This window comes from Ambystoma mexicanum, chromosome 3p (assembly GCF_040938575.1).
Source record: "Ambystoma mexicanum isolate Mex_15411 chromosome 3p, UKY_AmexF1_1, whole genome shotgun sequence".
In the NCBI taxonomy this organism is placed as follows: domain Eukaryota; kingdom Metazoa; phylum Chordata; class Amphibia; order Caudata; family Ambystomatidae; genus Ambystoma; species Ambystoma mexicanum.
In genome coordinates, this window is record NC_090925.1 from 1011361171 (window position 1) to 1011380971 (window position 19801).

At 48.0% G+C, this 19801-nt stretch overlaps 1 protein-coding gene across 3 annotated transcripts in view; it reads left to right on the plus strand.

Annotated features, from left to right (window-relative positions):
• IFT52 (intraflagellar transport 52) overlaps positions 1-19801 on the plus strand; it is a 770870-nt gene that overhangs the window by 568376 nt on the left and 182693 nt on the right. For all 3 annotated transcript variants that reach the window (XM_069652341.1, XM_069652339.1, XM_069652340.1), the window contains exon 9: positions 7246-7314. In XM_069652341.1, coding sequence (XP_069508442.1) covers positions 7246-7314 — 69 coding nt within the window. The remainder of the gene's footprint in view (positions 1-7245; positions 7315-19801) is intronic.

The window sequence follows — 19801 nt, forward strand, 5'->3', positions numbered from 1 at the left end:
TTTATACAAAGGTGTGAAATGAGCCATATGAGTGAACAAGTCTATGGTTACCATGATGGTCGTGTATCCTCGGGAAGGTGGTAATTCCACAATGAAGTCTGTAGCAATAAACACCCATGGTCTTGTTGGCAGCAATGGTTGCAGTAGAAGACCCGCCAGTCTCTTATCATGTTTGTTTTGAGTGCAGATAGCACAAGCCTTGTACTGTTGTACGTCGGTCTTCATTCGCGGCCACCAAAACTGTCTTTGTATAAAACGGAGGGTGTTAGTTACACCACGATGACCGGAGTGAAGGGTATCATGGCAGAGGTTTATTATCCTTTGTTGTAATTTTCCTGTAGGAATGACCAGTGCATTGTCCTTGAATAGATATTCTTCCTTAACTCTTAGATTCCATGGATTCTTCCTTGAAATATCCTTCCAGAGGTCAGAGGTCTGGGTTTGCACTCGGATTTCTTCCAGGAAGTTGATTGCTTGAGCTACAAAGATAGTGTGGGGAAACATCTTAGGATAGGCCTTGTCCTCGGTGGCTACGTAGTCAGGACGTCGAGATAAGGCGTCAGCAATCATGTTTTGTGATCCGGGAACATGAGAGATTTGGAATTGGTACTGGGCAAAGAAGTAGGCCCAACGAGCCTGACGACTGTTCCTGCACTCCAACGACTGTGGAATTTGGAGATTACGATGGTCTGTCCGGACCTGAACTGGATACCTAGCACCTAGAAGTAGGTGTCGCCATTCAGTGTAGGCTTGGCGGATGGCCAACAGTTCCTTCTCCAGGACGGAATAGTGTGTCTTGCTGGGAGTCAGGGTTCATGAAAGGTAAGCAATGGGGTGTTCCAGTCCATCCTCAAGTTCCTGTTTCAATACCGCCCCTATGGCGTAGTTAGAGGCATCCGTTTCCACTAGGAATGGGCGATTTATGTCAGGCTGGGTCAGGATGCGGGCTTGCGTGAACTGTCTTCAATCGTTGGAATGCTTTATCTTGCGGCGTAGACCAGATAAAGGGGGTGTCTTTCTTCAATAGAGCAACGATTGGCTGAATGATTTCGGAAAAGGTAGAAATAAACTTCCGGTAGAAGTTGGCGAGCCCCAGGAAGGATTGAACTTGTTTCACAGATGTGGGAGCGGGCCAAGCCAGTATGGCCTTTACCTTTGAAGGGTCCATACCAATTCCTTCTAGGCTAAGGATGAATCCTAGGTAGTAAACGGAAGTAACGTGAAACAAGCATTTTTCGGGTTTGGCTAACAGTTTGTGTTCACAAAGTCGTTGTAGTACTGCCTTTACATGTTGTTCATGTTTTAGAGGATCCTTGGTAAAAATCAATATGTCATCCAGATAGACAATGACGAAGAGGAACAACATATCAGAGAACACCCTATCCATAAAACGCTGAAAGACTGCGGGAGCATTGGCTAGTCCAAAGGGCATGACCAAAGGGTGTTCTAAAGGCTGTTTTCCATTTGTCTCCTTCCCGGACACGGATTAAGTGGTAGGCACCCCGGAGATCCAACTTCGTGAATATTACGGCGCCTTTCACAGCTTCCAGGAAATCCGAGATCAGGGGCAGTGGGTACCGATCTTTGAGGGTGCATTGATTTAAGCCTCGATAGTCGAGGCAAGGTCTGAGTTCCTTGGTATCCTTCTTGCGAACGAAGAACAACGAAGCACCCGCTGGAGATTTCAAGGGTCTTATGGTGCCGTTTTCAAGATTGGTGTCTAGGTATTCCCAAAGGGCCTTTTTCTCAGGTTGGGAAAGAATGAACATTCTGACGAAGGGAATTACAGCTGAGGGATCTGTATCTATGGCACAGTCTTCGGGCCTGTGATGGGGTAAGGCTTGGACTATGGCAGTAGAAAATACATCAGCATATCCTTGATAGGCCTCTGGAACTTGTATGATATTGGGAACCATGAGTGGTGTTTCTTGGTCTCTTGGTGGTTCTTTAGGAGTTATCGAGGAGGGATCCAGGGATAGACAGTGGGACATACAGAACTCTGAGCCCAGGAATAATGATCCTGCTGTCCAATTTGATATACGGATTGTGCTTTTGTAACCAGGGCATACCCAAAACCATGGGGTAATGGGCTGACTTAATGATGTCGAATGTAATCCGCTCTTGATGATGGTTTATGGAAAGTTAGATCTCTTTAGTCTGCAGGCTTATGGGTCCTGAAGAGAGGGGTCTTCCGTCAATTGCTTCCACCGGCTGCATGGTGTTTCGTGTCTCGTACGGAATATGATGACTAACAACCCAGTCTTGATCAATGAAAATTCCCATAGATCCGCAGTCCACCAAGGCCAGAATGGGATAGGTCTTGCCTTTGGAGGGCGATAGGAAGGCCTGTAGTATCACCAAATTGTTTTGTCCAGGAGAGTTCAAGGATGGAATTGATGTGGAGCAAACATCTCTCTCCCGACACCTCGCTCCATCTAGGATCGGGAGCTGGCGTTTCCCGAACGCCGCGGAGAGGCTAGAGGGCATTCTCTAACAAGGTGTTATTCAAGGCACAATACATGCACAGGCCTGTGTGGATCCTTCTCCTTTCTTGAGGGGAAAAAGGCCCACGGAAGGCTCCTATTTGTATGGGTACCGGATCTATGTCAGGGGTTGGGGCAGAATCGGTTTTAACGGAGGTCTCAAGGGAATTCTTTTGAAAGGGTGTCTTGGTCTTTCTTCTTTCAGCCTTTCTTTCCTGGATTCGGAATTCTGTTTGCATGGCTAGATCCATAACAGCCTGGAATGAACTAGGACGAGCCACCCTGGCTAATTCATCCTTAATGCCCTCGTTTAGACCCCTGCGAAATAAAGTGAAACTTGCTCCTGAGGACCAATCCGCTTTCTTGGCCAGTTGTTTAAATCTAGTAACGCACGTTAGCATATCCTGAGTACTCTGTCGGAAATCAAGTAACCGTTCCTGAGCACTAAAAACCTGTTCTGGGCGGTCGAACATAGTCTTGAGTGCCTGAATGAATCCATCATAATCATCCAGGAGGGCATCCCCTGAGTTGACTAAGGGAGTTGCCCAGGTCAACGTGTTCCCTATGAGGTGCGAGACTATGAAGCCCACCTTCGCCCTAGAAGTTGAAAAATAATAGTGCTTAAAAGTAAAATGCACCAAGCAGGAATCCAGGAATCCACGTAAGGATTTTGCCGAGCCATCATATTTGTCTACCACTCCACCCAGTAACACACTGTCCTTGTTAGCGGGGTCGCTAGACAAAACAAGCTGCCTTAACGCAGCATTCTCGGCTGTTATGTTCTGTACTTCAGTTGTGAGCTCTTGCATGCCACGCATAAGGTCCTGGACTGCTTTCTCCATAGCAGAATCAGTGTCGGTCGTTTGGTGTTTCAGACTGTCATAAATCTCCCCCGTCTCACCTGGGATCGCTTCTTGCTCTGTTCCGCGGGAGGATTCCTCTTGTGGACGGATCGGGTCTTGTATAGGCTCGCTCGAGTCTCGTCCGGCTGCAGAGCGCGTTCAGAGTTCCAGGAAGGCCGCTGTTCCAGGCTGTCCAGGAAAAAGGTAGCGGTCGCTAGGAATGAGGATTCCGGGAGCAGATTAGAGGGAAGGGGTGAAAGCATGGAAGAAGGAACCAGGAACTAGGAATAGTGGATTCACCGACCAGCGCACACACGTCAAGTCACTACCTAATGATAGCGTTGAGCCGCGGGGGCGTGGCCAATTTATAGAACGTGCCGTGTGCGACGTGAAGGCTGGTGCGAGGCAAGTCGCTTGGCGCGGCCATGTTGGGAGTAAAAAAGAATACAAGCCCCGTCGCGATAAGGACCAGGAAGTCCAGAAAGGGCAAGTTCTATGGTTCATGACACTCGGTTGCGACACGCCCATCCATGACGCACCCCTGCATAGAACAGCAGGACGGAGAGCGCATCATATCAAAAACCAAGGTGAGGAACAGACTTAAGGGGTCGTTGGGTCCACAAGGGAGGTGGGCTCTGGGGAAAAAAAGAGACTATAAGCTAAAACCAAAACTCCTGTGTTCCAAACTAGGTCCTCGGCAGAACAAGAACTCGAGGGAGTGGGTCCAGGTCGGAAGTAGTCCAGCCAGATTGGGTGGCGTCCCTGTGGATACCAGGTGAGCGTTACAGATACTGGATTGAACAACAGTCAATTACCATGACTGAGAAACTCCACAACAGTCAATAACCCTGACTGAAAAATTCCTCAGCGCTATTGACTGTTGTGGAGTTTCTCAGTCATGGTAATTGACTGTTGTTCAATCTAGTATCGCTAATTGATTTACGGGTCTCTTGGTTATGTCAGTTGACTAATGTAGACTTTAGTATTTGATCACTTGACATAGTATAAATTGTGATTCAGATCCAAAAGGTAAAGTGAATTTTTGAAACAAGGGGCACAATTGTACAAGCAAGAAAAGGTGCACATATGTAAGGCACACACATACACCTAAAATCGATGTTCAAATAGAGGTACAATGCAGAGCAAAAAGGTGCACAGAGGTACATGGGGAGCAGAGGTCCATGGGTCCAAATGAAAATGGTAGCAGTGTGTATCTGGAGGCTGAATCATAGTTTGAGGAGGGGGGCAAGCAGTAGATGGGCCTCCAGGCCCAGACAGGAGCCTTGCTGGGTGGGCCGGCTATCGCCTTCCGTTGGTGTTGATTGGGCAAAATAGACGAGGACTGGTCAATTGGAGCTGCAGCAGCCTCACTGTAAGATGTTGTCTCCCCACGAGGAAACGGTGGCCATTTTCGAAGGGGTTTTTCAGCATATGTTGAACAATGGCGGGTTCAGGACTGCAAGGGAAAGGATTCCATAAGTAATTCTAGCACAAGTTGCTGCTGCGGGAGCGCTCGTTTAGCGCTACAACATTTTGTGCAATTTTCAATTTTTAAATTCAGTAAAGAGAACACAAAGCCCATCAGGGCTTACCTTTTTATGAGGAGGTGTAGTGCTGCTCTAGTGGTGTGAAAATGCATTTTTTAGCAGCACGGTTGCTGCTGTCTTCCCTCTTGTGCCTGAGTAAATTTGTAATAATAGGTGGTGTTATCCAATTTTATGGTTCTCCATTTATGAAGTTCAGTAGAATCAAGTTCTTCCACCATCCTGTTGGGAAATAAACATGTCACCAGCAAAGTGTACACAGATGTTTTAGGAGGCGCTTTACTCGCAGGACTATTTCGACAGCTTGTATGCTTCACATTGGCAAGGAATGGCGTTTTACTGCTATGTTAATATGGACCTGACTGACACAGTTGCATGCACCATGTATCAACATGCTTTCACGCAAATAGGTTACACTCAGGCCATCTTTATCTCAAGGTGTTCAAGGCAAAGCGACTGAATCTGTAGTGTGAAGACCTTGTCCTTTCTTAGGACTTAACACAAACAAGAGAGCTAGCCGTTAGTGCCAGTTCCCCTATTGATATTACTTTGGCTTCTCATCTCCCTCCACCATTTGTCACAGCCCAAGCCTTTGATACGTGTAGCCACTCGTAGCTAAATAGTCTTATCAGATCATAACATAACAGATCCAACCAGCTGTCTGTGTGCTATTTCTTCGATAATTGCACAATTACTTTCGACAAGGATCATTCCTTGTTCAACACCCACTTCCACCTGGGTCTGCATCCATTTAACTAGAGATCTTTATTGAGGTTTTCTAAGATTACTACTTTTGATTACCATCTGATTGCTTCCAAAAGATCATACCAGAAAAAGCTTTTGCTGCTGATATTACTTTGTAGAGGAAAAAGGCTGGAGTGTTAAAACCCATCCTAGAAGTTTACAATCTAAATCATTACATCATTCCAGAGCTTTTGGACAGTGGCACTTCAGTTTGTTTGCTTTGCAAACGCGCAATTGGGTGCTTTCAGTATATATAGGATACATACTTCGTCATTCACAACAATGAAGGTTGTTGCTATCTAAATTAGAACTTTAATCAGGAGCTTTTCAACATTTGCCATTTTCCCAAATCGCATCTGCTGTGCAAACCAGCCATTGAATGATTGACTTCAGTAGATCTGCAGGATGTAGAATTTTGCATTAACATCAAGAGGGATCAGTAGTTTGATAGTCTGTTTTTCACCCTCCTCTAAGAGAAGGTAGTCTATATATGCACCAATGAAAGCACTACTATGATCTAATATTTGTAATAACATAGAAAGATGTGTCTGCTTGCTCTGCAAGCCAAACATGCAATTTTACAATTCCTCTACAGGAAACCCCCAAATCTTCTACACGGATGAGAACTAAATCCAGGAAGCTTGCCAAAAGATAGTTACTGTTTGGGAGGCGGTAGTCAATTGGGACAACCTTGTTGGTGCAAAGACTACTTCCATTAGTAGACTAAATGCAAGCAAAAAGATTCTGTTCACAAATGGGTTTCTCAAAGAAAATCAATTGTCTGATTGGAACATATTTTAGGTGTATGTTCCTACTGTTCTCCTGCAGCAACTAACTTGAATATATCTGATTGTATTTTTGGGGATTCAGTAACAAAGCAGCTAAATACCACTTTAACTGTACAGCGCATTTGTGGAGCCTCTCTGGAAACCTGTTTCGCAATAATGACTCAATATGGTATTAGTTTGCATTATGCACCTACATTTTGAGCTTGTGCTTGTATGTGCCGCCAGCTACCCGTACTGTAATGAAGGTTTCTTACTGCCATCAGTTCCATTAGGAGGGTCATTGAGATCCAGGCCTTATCACCCAAAGACAATTATATTGCGTTTTACAGAAGCAAAAGTCTGTAATGTACTTTTATTGGTAGATTTTAACCTTGGCCAATAAAACATTTTTCAAGCCTTACAACCTAGTGTCCATGCTGCAGAACCGGTGTTAACAGGTGAATAAACTTCTTATTGAGAATGAAGAGTTTGAGAGTTAATTTCAGCTTACATTTCCTAATTCTAGAAAATACAGGTTGGAGTTATTCATTGCCTCATAAAAGCATTTTGGAATTAGTGTGGCCAACACCTTCAACCTAAAAGTTCATGTTTAATCTGTTCCTGGTGTTCATTCTTTTTTAATACGTGCTTGCTCTGCTACAGATTGTCTGGATTTAACACAAGTTACCAAAATCCTCCAGTAATATATACTTGTTTGCATATTTCAACATGGCATTATCTTACATTTAAACTAGAGCAGACCACAATCATACAAAAAACGATCAATATCCACCATCTGCAAATGCCCTGTGTGTTCTTGTTACCAATTTTTTCTTATGAATTATCTCTGCCTTGGCTTTCATAGGATGTGGTTTTCCAGTGGTTAACAACAGATGACATTCATTTGAACCAGATTGATGCAGAGGACCCTGAGGTAAGTGGAACTGACACACAAGAGTATAAAGTTAGTTTACTTTGAAGCTTTATGTAGAACAGCACTTTGACTTATTAACATAGACTGACTGTGGGATTAATGTCTGTAGAAGGCAGTTCATGCAAAGTATGATAGAAGTCAGAATTGCATTCCATAGCACTAGCCTTTCTACAGATTAGAAGCAACCTCCACTTGAAGTTAACAGAACTCTGGATACATGGTGACATCAGACAGGAGACTTTAGCTCCCTGTTCAGTAATTTTTCCCAGTCCTTAGGAAGGAAGCATTTCTGCTTGATGCAAAAAGCCTTGCAATAGATGTCAATACTAATTAACAAGTGTGAGGAATCCCAGGGAATTGTCACTGCTTCCATGGGGAAGCGTCTTCCCATGAGGCCAAGGATGTGATTCCGCTATCAGATAGTGCCCCTGGAGGTGGTACTCAGCAGGTGGATCTCATGGGGAGGGAAACCGTCCATGGAACCACTGATGATGGCCTTGGGAGAACTTGGTATTCACCACCTTCATGTCTGTCCCCTCAATCCTTTCACTTTTCCCTGTGGTTCCCCACCCTTCTATATGTCTCTGTAGAGTAGAGGATTCCATTCACACACATCATACTGGGACGAGGAAGATGGAGGCTTATCCACTTGGAGTACATACCACCACTACTAACGCAAAGATCGGGCAAGGAGGCAAAAGCCCACTGCGGAACCAACATTTCTGATGCTTGTTAATCTATGCTGTGCATATAGTCTGACATCCAGTGGTAACCGCAGAGTATTGCATCTTTTCTTTCGAGAATCGAAATGGGGACGTCGATATGGGTGTGACTGTAATACTGTCCCTAACGTGACTTGTAGTGTACCCAAAATTCCTCATGCATCGAGGTCCCTCAAATAGTTTTTTTCCGCCCAGCTATGTGGTAGCCCTAATGCGGAGCTCTTCATGAAACATTGCGTTATTATATTTCTCCACCTTCGGTCGTTTATTCTCACTGTCACTTCCTTTGACGGCTGATTCCTGTGCCACCGCTGAAGACGGCTGATGACTTAAACTCGACGGCTGTTGATCCGATCGGTGCTGCCGACCACGTGGCCGGGCCTTCTGGCTGGCCTTTACATTAGGGAGAGTGGGTTCGGGGTGGTCATATTCTTTACAAGAACGCCTTTTCCTTTCCCCTCTTTGTTCCCTTGGGTTTGTCGTCGCTATCACGATCCTGCGCTATGGACAGGAATCCATTTAGATTTTGTCCTTCATGTAAGGCAAAATACCCGTAGAAAGACAAACCTCATCGGTGCAATAATTGTCTGCCCCTCAACCACAACGAGGCGTCCTGTGTGGCCTGTAACTCCTACGGCCTAAGACTATTAAGGAGTGCCGTTTGAAGCGGTGGGCGGCCTACGGTATATCGCAGGCCAAAAGTAATTCCACAGCCGCTAAGTGTGACGAAGGGATTAGCGATGGCCAAGGCTCCACTTCGGAAGCCATAGACCTGACCGCCGAGAGTTCTCGATCCGCAGCATCCGTCCCCGGCCCCGATGGGCACGACTTGAGCCTGCTAGGGGGACGATACATCCCGGCGACAGGGATGCACCCGATTCCACACTAAGCACACAACCCACAGTTCTGCTTCGGCGGTCCAGTCGAAGAGTTCCAAAGCGCCATCAGGCACGTCGGATACTTTCGCGGTGCCCGCTGATCCTTATGATCGGCAGCCCGCCCTGCAACCGCAACCGCAGCATGCCGGGCAATCCAAAATTAAGGGCGCTAATACCAAATCACATATGGCCGTCGAGATGCTTCAGAAGAAGGCTCTGACACCGCTTAAGGCCCCAGTGGCACCGAAATCCACTGCGCAGCCACCGGCTAAACCGTCACACCTCCCTCAAACCCCGAGCATCAGCGATAGTGTCGCGAGGATTGCTTTGGCGCTTAAACAAAAGGAACAATCAAAACAGACGTCAAAACAGAAAGAACTGCCAAAAGACGTGTCTAGAGACACGTCACTACGCCCTGAGCCTCGAAAAGAGTACTCTGAGAGCCCTTTGTCTTTATCCAAGACGTTAGAAGGAAAATATGGGCATTCTGGAGAGGAAAATCATCTAGAAGACCCTTTTCCTCCCCTGGACTCCTGGTTCATCATCATGGACCAGGGAGAGGTTTGAGTGGTGCATGGACAGACTGGAGTGGTTTTTTGACTTTTCAGAGAGGTTTGCCCCCAAGAGGCCTCGGGAGGAGCTTCCTTAAACGCTTATGGCTAAGTTTCAGAGGACCCTTCAGGATCCTCGTGAGGAGAACGTTTTTGACCTTACTAATGACAAGGTGCCTATCCATACCTATAATACAGGATGATTCCCCCCCCCCCCCCTTTGGAGACCCTATTGATAATCCTGCTGATCCCATGGATAATTGGGAGGACAGCCATCCAATCAACATTGGGCGTGCCGTACTCCTACCCCAGACCCTGACGCTCTGTGTATGGATTCCCCTCCTACCACTACGGTCTGACAGGCCTCACCAGTGGATGATCAAATGGCGTTTAACGGCATCTTAAAGAAGGCGGCTGAACATTTTCAGATCGCCACACAGGAGGCTGTGCAGGATTCAGATTTTGTAGAGGACATACTGAAGGAAAAGCATCCTGCCAATCAGACAATTCCCTTACTGAACTCTATCGAGGGACGACTGGCGCCTTCATTGTTAATGCCAGCCCAGACCAGGGTGGTTAATCCCAGGGTAGAGAAGTTCTTTCACCCTGCTCCTACTGACCCCCTTTATATTAAAGGGCATGTCACTCCAGATTCCCTGGTAGTTAGAACTACAGGAAAGAGGGCAGGTGTCCCCCTGTCTACAGGTGAGGCGCCACCTGATAAAGAAGGCAAAAAGTTGTATGGACTGGAAAAAAGGGTTATGACTGCTGCTGCATTCTCCACCCGAATAGCCAACAACACCACTCTGTTGGCTAGCTATTCAGATGTACAGTGGAATTTGCTGCAAGAGGGCCTTCAGGAGGTCCCTAAACCAATGCGAGCTAAACTGTTGGCGATTGTATCGGAAGGCAAGTAAATCAACCATAACATACTTGAGAACACTTTGGACGCTGCTGAAACAGCGGGAAGGACCTTGGCCCAGGGTACACTACTAAAACGGCACGCCTGGTTGAGGAACTCTGATTTTAAGCCTGAAACCCAAGCAGCCTTAATAAACAAGCCGGTTGAAGAGGCCAACTTGTTCGGCAAGGCCATGGACAAAGCGCTTGAGACTGCTAAGAAGGAACATGAGACTCTCAAAACCTTAAACCAAATTACCCAAAGGCCTTCACAACTGAGAGGCAACGTCTCTCGTTGTTCCTTTCATGGGCAATCTCGCTCCCCTCAAAACCAGTATGGTGCAGGAAACAACTGGTCTTCAGGACAAGGATCCAACTCCACCACCACGTATCCACCTAGAGGACAACGCAGTGGCAAGGGTGGAGGCCGGAATTCCAGCCCCTGAGGCTCCCCGGCCTCAGGTCAGAAATGACCATCAGATCAAGGTCCCCTCCCATGCCTCCCCATTCGGGGGACGTTTAACATCATACCTTCATGCATGGGAGGGGATAACAGACCAGTGGGTGCTCAAGACTGTCGCCCATGGGTACTGCATAGAATTTTGCCGACCACCACAATTCAGACCGCCAAAATCAAGACGCCTGACCCCGGAATACCTACACATCCTGCTGCAAGAGGTTGAGATCCTGCAGGAAAATTGCGCCATAGAAGTCGTCCCTCTTCTACAGGTAAACAAGGGTATTTAGTCAGTGTACTTCCTTGTACCCAAAAAGGATCTCACCATGCGTCCTGTGCTAGACTTGCGCACAGCGAACAAATTTGTTAAACCTCAAAAGTTTTGGATGGTCACGTTGCAGGAGGTAATCCCCCTGCTGAAACAGGGGGATTACATGGCAACACTGGATATGAAGATGCATACTTTCATATTCAATGTTGCCAGCACACAGAAAAAACCTAAGGTTCATGATAGAGGACAACCACTATCAGTTCAAAGTACTCCCCTTTGGCATTGCCTCAGCACCAAGGGTGTTTACAAAAGTACTGGCAGTGACAGCAGCGCACCTGCGCCGAGAATCCGTTCTGGTTTACCCTTACCTCGACGACTGACTCATAACGGGGAATTCCTACAGAACATGCCTGTTGAACACGCAAAAGACGATAGACCTCTTATTCAGCCTGGGATTCTCCATCAACGAGAAGAAATCCAGGCTAGAACCCAGTCAAGTCAAAATGTTTCTAGGGGCTCTAATTCGGACTGAAGACTTCCTCGTCTTCCCCTCCAGCGAGAGGGTTCAAAACATGCTGTTTCAGATCCCTCAATATGTAGCCGGCCGAGAGGTGACGGTAAGCAAAGCCATGCGACTATTGGGAATGATGGCGTCCTGCATTCACTTTGTTCCTCACGCACGTCTGCGCATGCGTCCTATGCAAGAGTAGCTCAACAGCCAGTGGTGTCAGGCCAGCGGACAATGGGAAGATCTGGTGTTTGTCTCGCCAGCCCTCGTTCTTTCTCTGCAGTAGTGGTTGAGGGAAAACCTCTTGAAGGGGAAAGCCTTCACCACCCCTACAGTAGAAGCCACTCTCATGGGGTGGGGAGCTCACCTGCTTAGTAGGTGTCGCACGACGTGCGGTCCCCAGATGTAGCATCCAACCACATAAATCTGTTGGAGCTGTTAGCCGTATTCAAAGCACTGAAAGCCGTTCAGACACAGTTACAGGGGAAGACAGTCCTGATTCTCACAGACAGCACCACGGCCATGTATTACTTGAACAAGCAAGGTTGCTCACACTCTGCAGGGCTATCCAAGCTGTCGCAGAACATTTGGAAATGGGCTCCCAAACACACAATGTTCTTGTTGTCTCAACACCTTCCAGGGGAACTCAATGTTCTAGCGGACGTGCTCAGCAGAGACTTCTCATTGCCCATAGAGTACCAATGGCGACTACTGTTAGGGTACCTACCACAGGATTTGACGGCAGACGATCCCGACCCTGGCAGTTGTATCCTAGGTTCCGGCTGGCTAGGAGGGTGGTTCCCCAGCGGTTGTCCATGCTCGTTACTCAGAGACATGGGCGCACGCCGGGGACAACAGGCATCAGCAGCGTAGGCTTGCGTGTCAAGCCTCGTTCCGCTGTTGAGGGGTGACGGCGCATGCGCGGCTCGGCATGTGTCCCAAGCCTCGGTTTCATGCCGAGAGCTTCTTATTGCGCTCGAGTGCAGGAACGAATCGCGTCTTAACGCGGTTTGTTCCTGACTCACCGCTGCGCTCCTTCCTTGGATGGTTCTGTTCCTGTTACCTTCTTCCTGGGTCTGGGTTCCCCGTTGCCTTGTGTCCTGCCAGGCCCCCTGTCCTGTGCCTTACCTGTGCACTGTTATCCATTAGGACCTCTTCCACCCACGCGATCAGCCTTCTCTGGTCCGTTGCTTCCCTTTGGGTTCCAGATCCCCTTGGGCCTCAGTCCTTCCTGGATTCCAGTACCCTCTTGGGTCCCGCTCTCTTGGGTTCCAGCCTTCCTTAGGGTCCCTGCTCTCCCCTTGGATTCCATTCCTTCCTTGGGTCCCAGTTTTTCCCGTGGTTTCTCGATCTGTGGTCCACTGAGCCCGGGTACCAGCTCCTGGTTACCGCTGCTGTTCCTTCAGTGCATCTTGGAATCTTCCAGCCATTCTTCTCTGCGACATCACAAGGACTGTGTTTTCTGCTTGCAAGTTCCATCATTTGCCCCGTGGAAGTACAGCGAGTTATCCTTCCCCCAGTCTACTGCTTTGGACATTTTGAGACCATCTACCTTCCCTGTCAGTGCTTGCACTGTCTTCACGTCACGTTAATCCGCAGGGAAGTGTTTCCGTGGCGTCAGGAGTGGATCCCCTATCAGGACTGGGTGGAGATTGCTTCCTTACGTCATCTTTTCTTCATTCGACTTCCTGCATAAACAGCCTGGCTTCTCCAGTTCGGCCGTCTCCTGGAAATACAGGTATCCAACGTTCACGCGACTCCCACTTTAACAGATTAAGACACCTACCAACCGGTTCGGATACAGAGATGGAGGACGTCCAGGAATTAAAGAATGAGATCAGGGAGTTGCACACCGAGATGACGGCTTTGCATCAAGAAAATCTCACCTTACGTCATATGGTGGCACAAGGAGCCGGTTCAAGTACTTCAGCTGAAACCGTGATGGCTCAAACCAGTCCGGTAAAATTTGATGGAGAACCTCGGAGAGTAGCTGAGTTTTGTAATCACTGCAGGATCCATTTTCTGTGTCGCCCAACGCACTTCAACCAGGATAAAGCCAAAATAGGATACTACATTTTGGGAAATTTGACTGGTAATGCGTTGGCTTGGGCAACACCTTTAGTGGTAGCTAAGAGTCCGATCCTGGAGGATTTTGTTGCTTTCGAGAAGGCTTTTCTAGAAGTATTTCAGTCACCTAATCTCGCTGCGATGGCTCAGAATCAGCTCATGGATTTAAGACAGGGATCAAGTGACATAATTACTTACATCAGCCATTTTCGTCAATTGGCCACAGATTCCCAATGGCCGGAAGTCGCTCAAAAGACCCTTTTCCGACGAGGACTGTGGGAGGAATACAAGGACGAGTTGCTTCATATCCCTGAACCCAATTCTCTGCAATCTCTTCAAGAACAAGTGTTGCGAATCGACCATAGACTGGCTGAGAGACGGAGTGAGAGACGTCGTCAGGAGAGAACAATCCCTAGGTTTTTACCTGCACCAGTCAGAGCGTTGGGTCCTTCGGAGACAACTACTGAACCTATGAAATTGGGAGCAATCAGGGGCCGTTTCCTCTCATAAAGGGCTCTTTATGAGAGGAAACGAAGAAGAGATCTCCGGCTGTGTCTGTATTGTGGGGCCTTGGGTCATTACCTCAGTACCTGCCCTCTGCGGCCACTTCGAAAGTCGGAAAACTAAATGGCCTGTCGTGTGTTGGGAAGGCAACGATGGGCCTTTCGTCTTCTTCAGTCCTTCCGGATCCTAGATCAGTCCAACAACCTATGCAACCAGCGGTTCTTATGGCAAGGTATCGTGGCCAGGAAAAGAAGCCAGTGAGATGTTGGGGGCTGTTGGATTGCGGCGCTTCTGGCAATTACATTGATGTCGACTTTGCCATGAGGAATGGGATTACTCTGCTAGAAAAAAATTGTGCGACAATGGTGGAGGTAATAGATGGGACACCTTTGTCTTCTGGCCCTGTCCATCAAGATACTGGGGCATTAAAGTTACAGATTGAGGGACATCAGGAACAGATATCTTTGGATGTCATCAAGACGCCTTTGTACCCTATCATTTTGGGATTATCATGGTTATTACACCATAATCCGAACATCAATTGGGTCACTCGGACTTTAATGTTCTGTTCCGACCGTTGTGTACAGGAGTGTTGTGGTACTGAGGTCTCTTCCATGACTGTGTCCGTCTCCACCCAAACAGATGGAAGTGTTACGTCTTGTCTTTACGCAGTAACTACAATACCATATGGGTATTTGGAGTTCCAAGGGGTTTAAGCTGAACCCAAGGACATCCCGTTGCCACCTCACAGAACCTTTGATTGTTCTAATGATTTGCTACCCGATTCAGTGATACCAAATGACAAGGTGTATTCTCTAACTACACAGGAGAAGGAGGTATTACAGGAGTATCTTGAGGACTGTCTCCAGAAAGGATATATTACTCCTTCCAATTCGCTTGCAGGATTTCCCTTATTTTTTGTCAAGAAGAAGGAGGGTGTCACACCCCCGCACTCACCCCCTCTCCCACTTTCTCCCTCACACTCGTCACCCCTACCTGGCGCCTCTCGCCATCATGTTTTCCACCCACATCAGCAGGGGAGGCACGGCAGGCAGGATACCATGGTGGGCAGACCCGCCTCTTTTCGCCCTTTTCTGCGGTGGCGGTTGCCATGGCGCCTCCTCCACACCCGGCGACGCCAGCATACCAGGAAGCGCCGGCAGCACCAATCGCTGGCCGCGTTGCTCTCCGCGTAACGCGTGCGAGCAGTCACGTGATGCGTCACGTGACTCCGCTCGCAGCTTCAAAAGAAGCCGGCAAATACAACACGTCGCTTCACAGCTACTTCTCCAGAGGACTGCCAGGCGTTACTTACTGCATCTTGTTACTTTCCTTGCCTCGACCTTGGAATGTTTTACTTGGACTTGCTTTCGGATTACCCTTGGACTTTGGTGTGCTCTCTGACCCCCCCGGATCATCTTGACCTCTGTTTGAACTCTGGACTTGGCTCTGGATTGCCCCTCTGTTTCTGCAACCTCGGATTGCTTCAAGTTTTGCCACAGATGAAGTTCTTGCTTCACCCAGGTGTTTACGGAGTGCCAACTATATCATCCCAGCCTGCTGTTGGTGTCCCCTGCTGTTTGTGTAGGTCTCCTACCTATGCTACCATCCTTTAGGTAAGGCGGGTGTCACTGTACCTTGTTTGCTCCCTCTGCCAGTTGCCTTTTGGGTGTTTCCTTGATTATAACCCTTTGCCTTACAGCACTCAGGGGTCCTTCAGGCGTTCCCGGTACCAGGCTGACGACGACACTCCCCACCTGTGGCCTCAAGGATTGCTAGGGCAGTAATTTTTTCCTGCTCGAGCGGTACTTGGGGACGGAGGCATTACATAACTGCACGACCATCAAGTCTGACCCATCGAGTTAGAACAGAGGGTACCTTACGTCCATGTGTTGACTACAGGCAATTGAATGACATAACCAGGAAAGATAGATATCCACTACCTCTAATACGAACTATTATGGAGTCCTTAGATAACGCCCGGATATTCACCAAGTTCGACCCGCGGGGGGCTTATCATTTGGTGCGCATAAAGCCTGGTGATGAATGGAAGACGGCATTCAAGACATCTTCAGGACACTGTGAATATCGAGTTATGCCGTTTGGCTTGTGCAACGCCCCTTTCGTCTTCCAGCGTCTCATGGATAATATTTTTGTGGATCTCATTGGGTTATCTGTCTGGGTTTATTTAGATGATATCCTAGTGTTCTCCAAAGACCTAAGAGAACATATTGTCCATGTAAAGGAGGTTCTCCGACGATTGCAGCAAAATAATTTATATGCCAAAGCTGAGAAATGTCTTTTTCATCAAGAACATATTGAATTTTTGGGTTATGTAATCAGTACATATGGATCCCGCTAAGATTCGCGCTAGTCTGGAATGGAAACCTCCTAAAGATCTGCGGTCTCCAACGTTTCCTTGGTTTCATCAATTTCTATCGTCGCTTTATTCCATCTTTTTCCCGGTTGACAGCCCCTTTATCCTGTTTGACTAGTATCAAGAAACCCTTTGTTTGGGGACCAGAAGCTGTAGTCTCCTTTAAACAACTAAAGAAGGCTTTTAGTACTTCTCCTATACTTCATCCACAGGACGACAAGCCTTACATAGTGGAAGCAGACGCTTCTGATTTCGCAGTTGGGGGGGTTTTGTTGCAGTATGACCCAAAGATGGAAATGGACTTTCCGGTGGCTGCTTATTCCAGAAAACTCACCTCTAGTGAACTGAACTATCCGATTATCGAGAAGGAGCTTCTAGCCATCAAGACAGCCTTTGAGGAGTGGCGACACCATCTTCTAGGGGGCCGGTTTCCTGTGGAGGTTTGCACGGATCATCGTAACCTACAATTTCTGCGTTCTCTTCAGTGCAGAACCTCTCAACAGGGTCGGTGGGCTTTTTTTTTCCCCCACTTTGATTTCAACATCACTTACGTTCCCAGCTCTAGAAATGTGAAAGCGGATGCTTTATCCCATTCCTTGGAGGACGATATCAAGCATGAGGGGCGGGATCAGCCTCTCTTAGCCCCGAAGCATTTCCTCCTGGCTCTCGTACCTTATCTACAGAGAGTAGCACAGGAAACCTTAGCTGATCCTAGAAGATCTGTATTGATGAAACATCCTCTAGTGAGAGAGAAGGATGGATTGCTTTTTTACCGGAGCAGATTATACTTGCCTACGAGGATCATTTTACAGGTTTTCCATGATTCCAGAATAGGTGGTCACCGTGGCATCTGATCTACCCAAGAACTTATTGCACGACAATTCTTGTGGCTGGGATGGGCCACACAAGTCAAGCGTTACGTGCAGTGCTGTCCTGTTTGTGCTCAAGTCAAGAATCCACGTAAGAAACCCATCGGCTTGTTGCAACCTACAGAAGAACCACCATATCCTTGGTACACCATTCCCACACACTTTGTAGTTGACCTTCCACCTTCTGATGGTCACACCTGTATCATGGTGGTGGTGGACTGTTTTACCAAGATGGCTCATTTTGTTCCCTTTGTGAGAGTTCCCACAGCTATCCAGAAGGCACAATCCTTCCTACTTAACATCTTTCGTCTGCATGGCTTACCGGAGAAGACAATATCAGATCGAGGTTCTCAGTTTTTCATCCTTCTGGAGTCAACTTTGCCAACACTTAGGTATCCTCGGGCTCTAAGTTTGGGTTATCACCCACAAACCAACGGACAGACCCAAAGGACGAATCAAACCATGGAACAATATTTACGCCTCTTCATCAATGCTTCTCAATCTGACTGGGTGTCCCATCTCACCTTAGCTGAAGTAGCACCAACCCCATTTGTCTGACCCCTATGGTCGTTCCTGTCGCGACCTGCTGCCATTTCAATTGACAGAGTCCCTGAGTTTGAGGTCCAAGAGATTTGTGATTCCCGTTATCATCGGGGTCGGTTACAGTACCTGGTTGATTGGAAAGGCTATCCCGCCTGTGATCGTACTTGGGAACCAGTGGATAATGTCCATGCTCCTCGCTTGGTGCAAGAATTCTATTCCCGTTATCCCTGGAAGCCGGGTGCTCCAGGTCTTTCTGTGGGGGGTCATGGTGTTAGGGTACCTACCACAGGATTTGCCGGCAGACGATCCAGACCCTGGCAGTTGTATCCTAGGTTCCGGCTGGCTAGGAGGGTGGTTCCCTGGCGGTCGTCCATGCTCGTTACTAAGAGACATGGGCGCATGCCGGGGAGAACAGGCATCAGCAGCGTAGGCTTGCGTGTCAAGCCTCGTTCTGCTGTTGAGGGGCGACGGTGCATGCGCGGCTCGGCATGCGTCCCAAGCCTCGGTTTCGTGCTGAGAGCGTCTTATTGCGCTCAAGTGCAGGAACGAATCGCGTCTTAACGTGGTTTGTTCCTGACTCGCCGCTGCGCTTCTTCCTTGGATGGTTCTGATCCTGTTACCTTCTTCCTGGGTCCGGGTTCCCCGTTGCCTTGTGTCCTGCCAGGCCCCCTGTCCTGTGCCTTACCTGTGCTGTGTTATCCATTAGGACCCCTTCCACCCACGGGGTCAGCCTTTTCTGGTCCTTTGCTTCCCTTTGGGTTCCAGATCCCCCTTGGGCCTCAGTCCTTCCTGGATTCCAGTACCCTCTTGGGTCCCGCTCTCTCTTGGGTTCCAGCCTTCCCTAGGGTCCCTGCTCTCCCCTTGGATTCCAGTTTTCCCTTGGGTCCCTGCTCGCCCTTGGATTCCTTGGGTCCCAGTTTTTCCTGTGGTTTCTCTATCTGTGGTCCACTGAGCCGGGGTACCAGCTCCTGGTTGCCGCTGCTGTTCCTTCAGTTCAGTTCATCTTCTCAGCCATTCTTCTCAGCGACATCACAAGGACTGTGTTTTTTGCTTGCAAGTTCCATCATTTGCCCCGTGGAAGTACAGCGAGTTATCCTTCGCCCAGTCTACTGCTTTGGACATTTTGGGACCATCTACCTTCCCCGTCAGTGCTTGCACTGTCTTTGTTAGGGAGAATTCTCTGTTTAGGCTGAATTTCCTAACCTAGTGAGTCCCCCAGCAGCTTTGCTGGATTTTTGGGGTTTATTTTTTTCTCCTGCCAAGAGTGAGACTCTTTTACCCTCACTCTTGGCCATGATTTGATTGTATTCCTTTGACTCTAGATGTGTTTAATGGGCTATGGGGTCTTTTACACCATAGGGCTTCATGTGTTTTTGTGATGTGTGTTACACAGCACCCTCAGTGCAGTAACACAGGGGTGTCATAGTGACCCCTCAGTATAGACTCCATACCCTGGGACTGACTACTGTCTCCCAGGGCATGTAAAGTCACCATTGACTTTACTAGTCTTGAATTCTGAACAGAACCAGTACAAACCATCATATTGTGGACGTACTGGCCGGGGCAATTCGATTGCCCTGGGGTCTGTTAGTCGAGGGGGCACGTCTCCGTCCCCCCTGATGGAGTTTTGGCTGGTGGCAGTGGATACTACTTTTTATATTCAACCGCAAATATTTCTCTATGGGATTTTCCCATTGTTCGAGGCTACTATCTTTATTTATTTAATTACGATAGCTTTCATAGCAACTACCTGGCAGGACCTAGCAGCCTTTTTTTAAGTCTTTCGCCTTCTCACAGGTGAAAAGTCCTTTTTGGGATGCATGTTTGAATGCGCAACTTC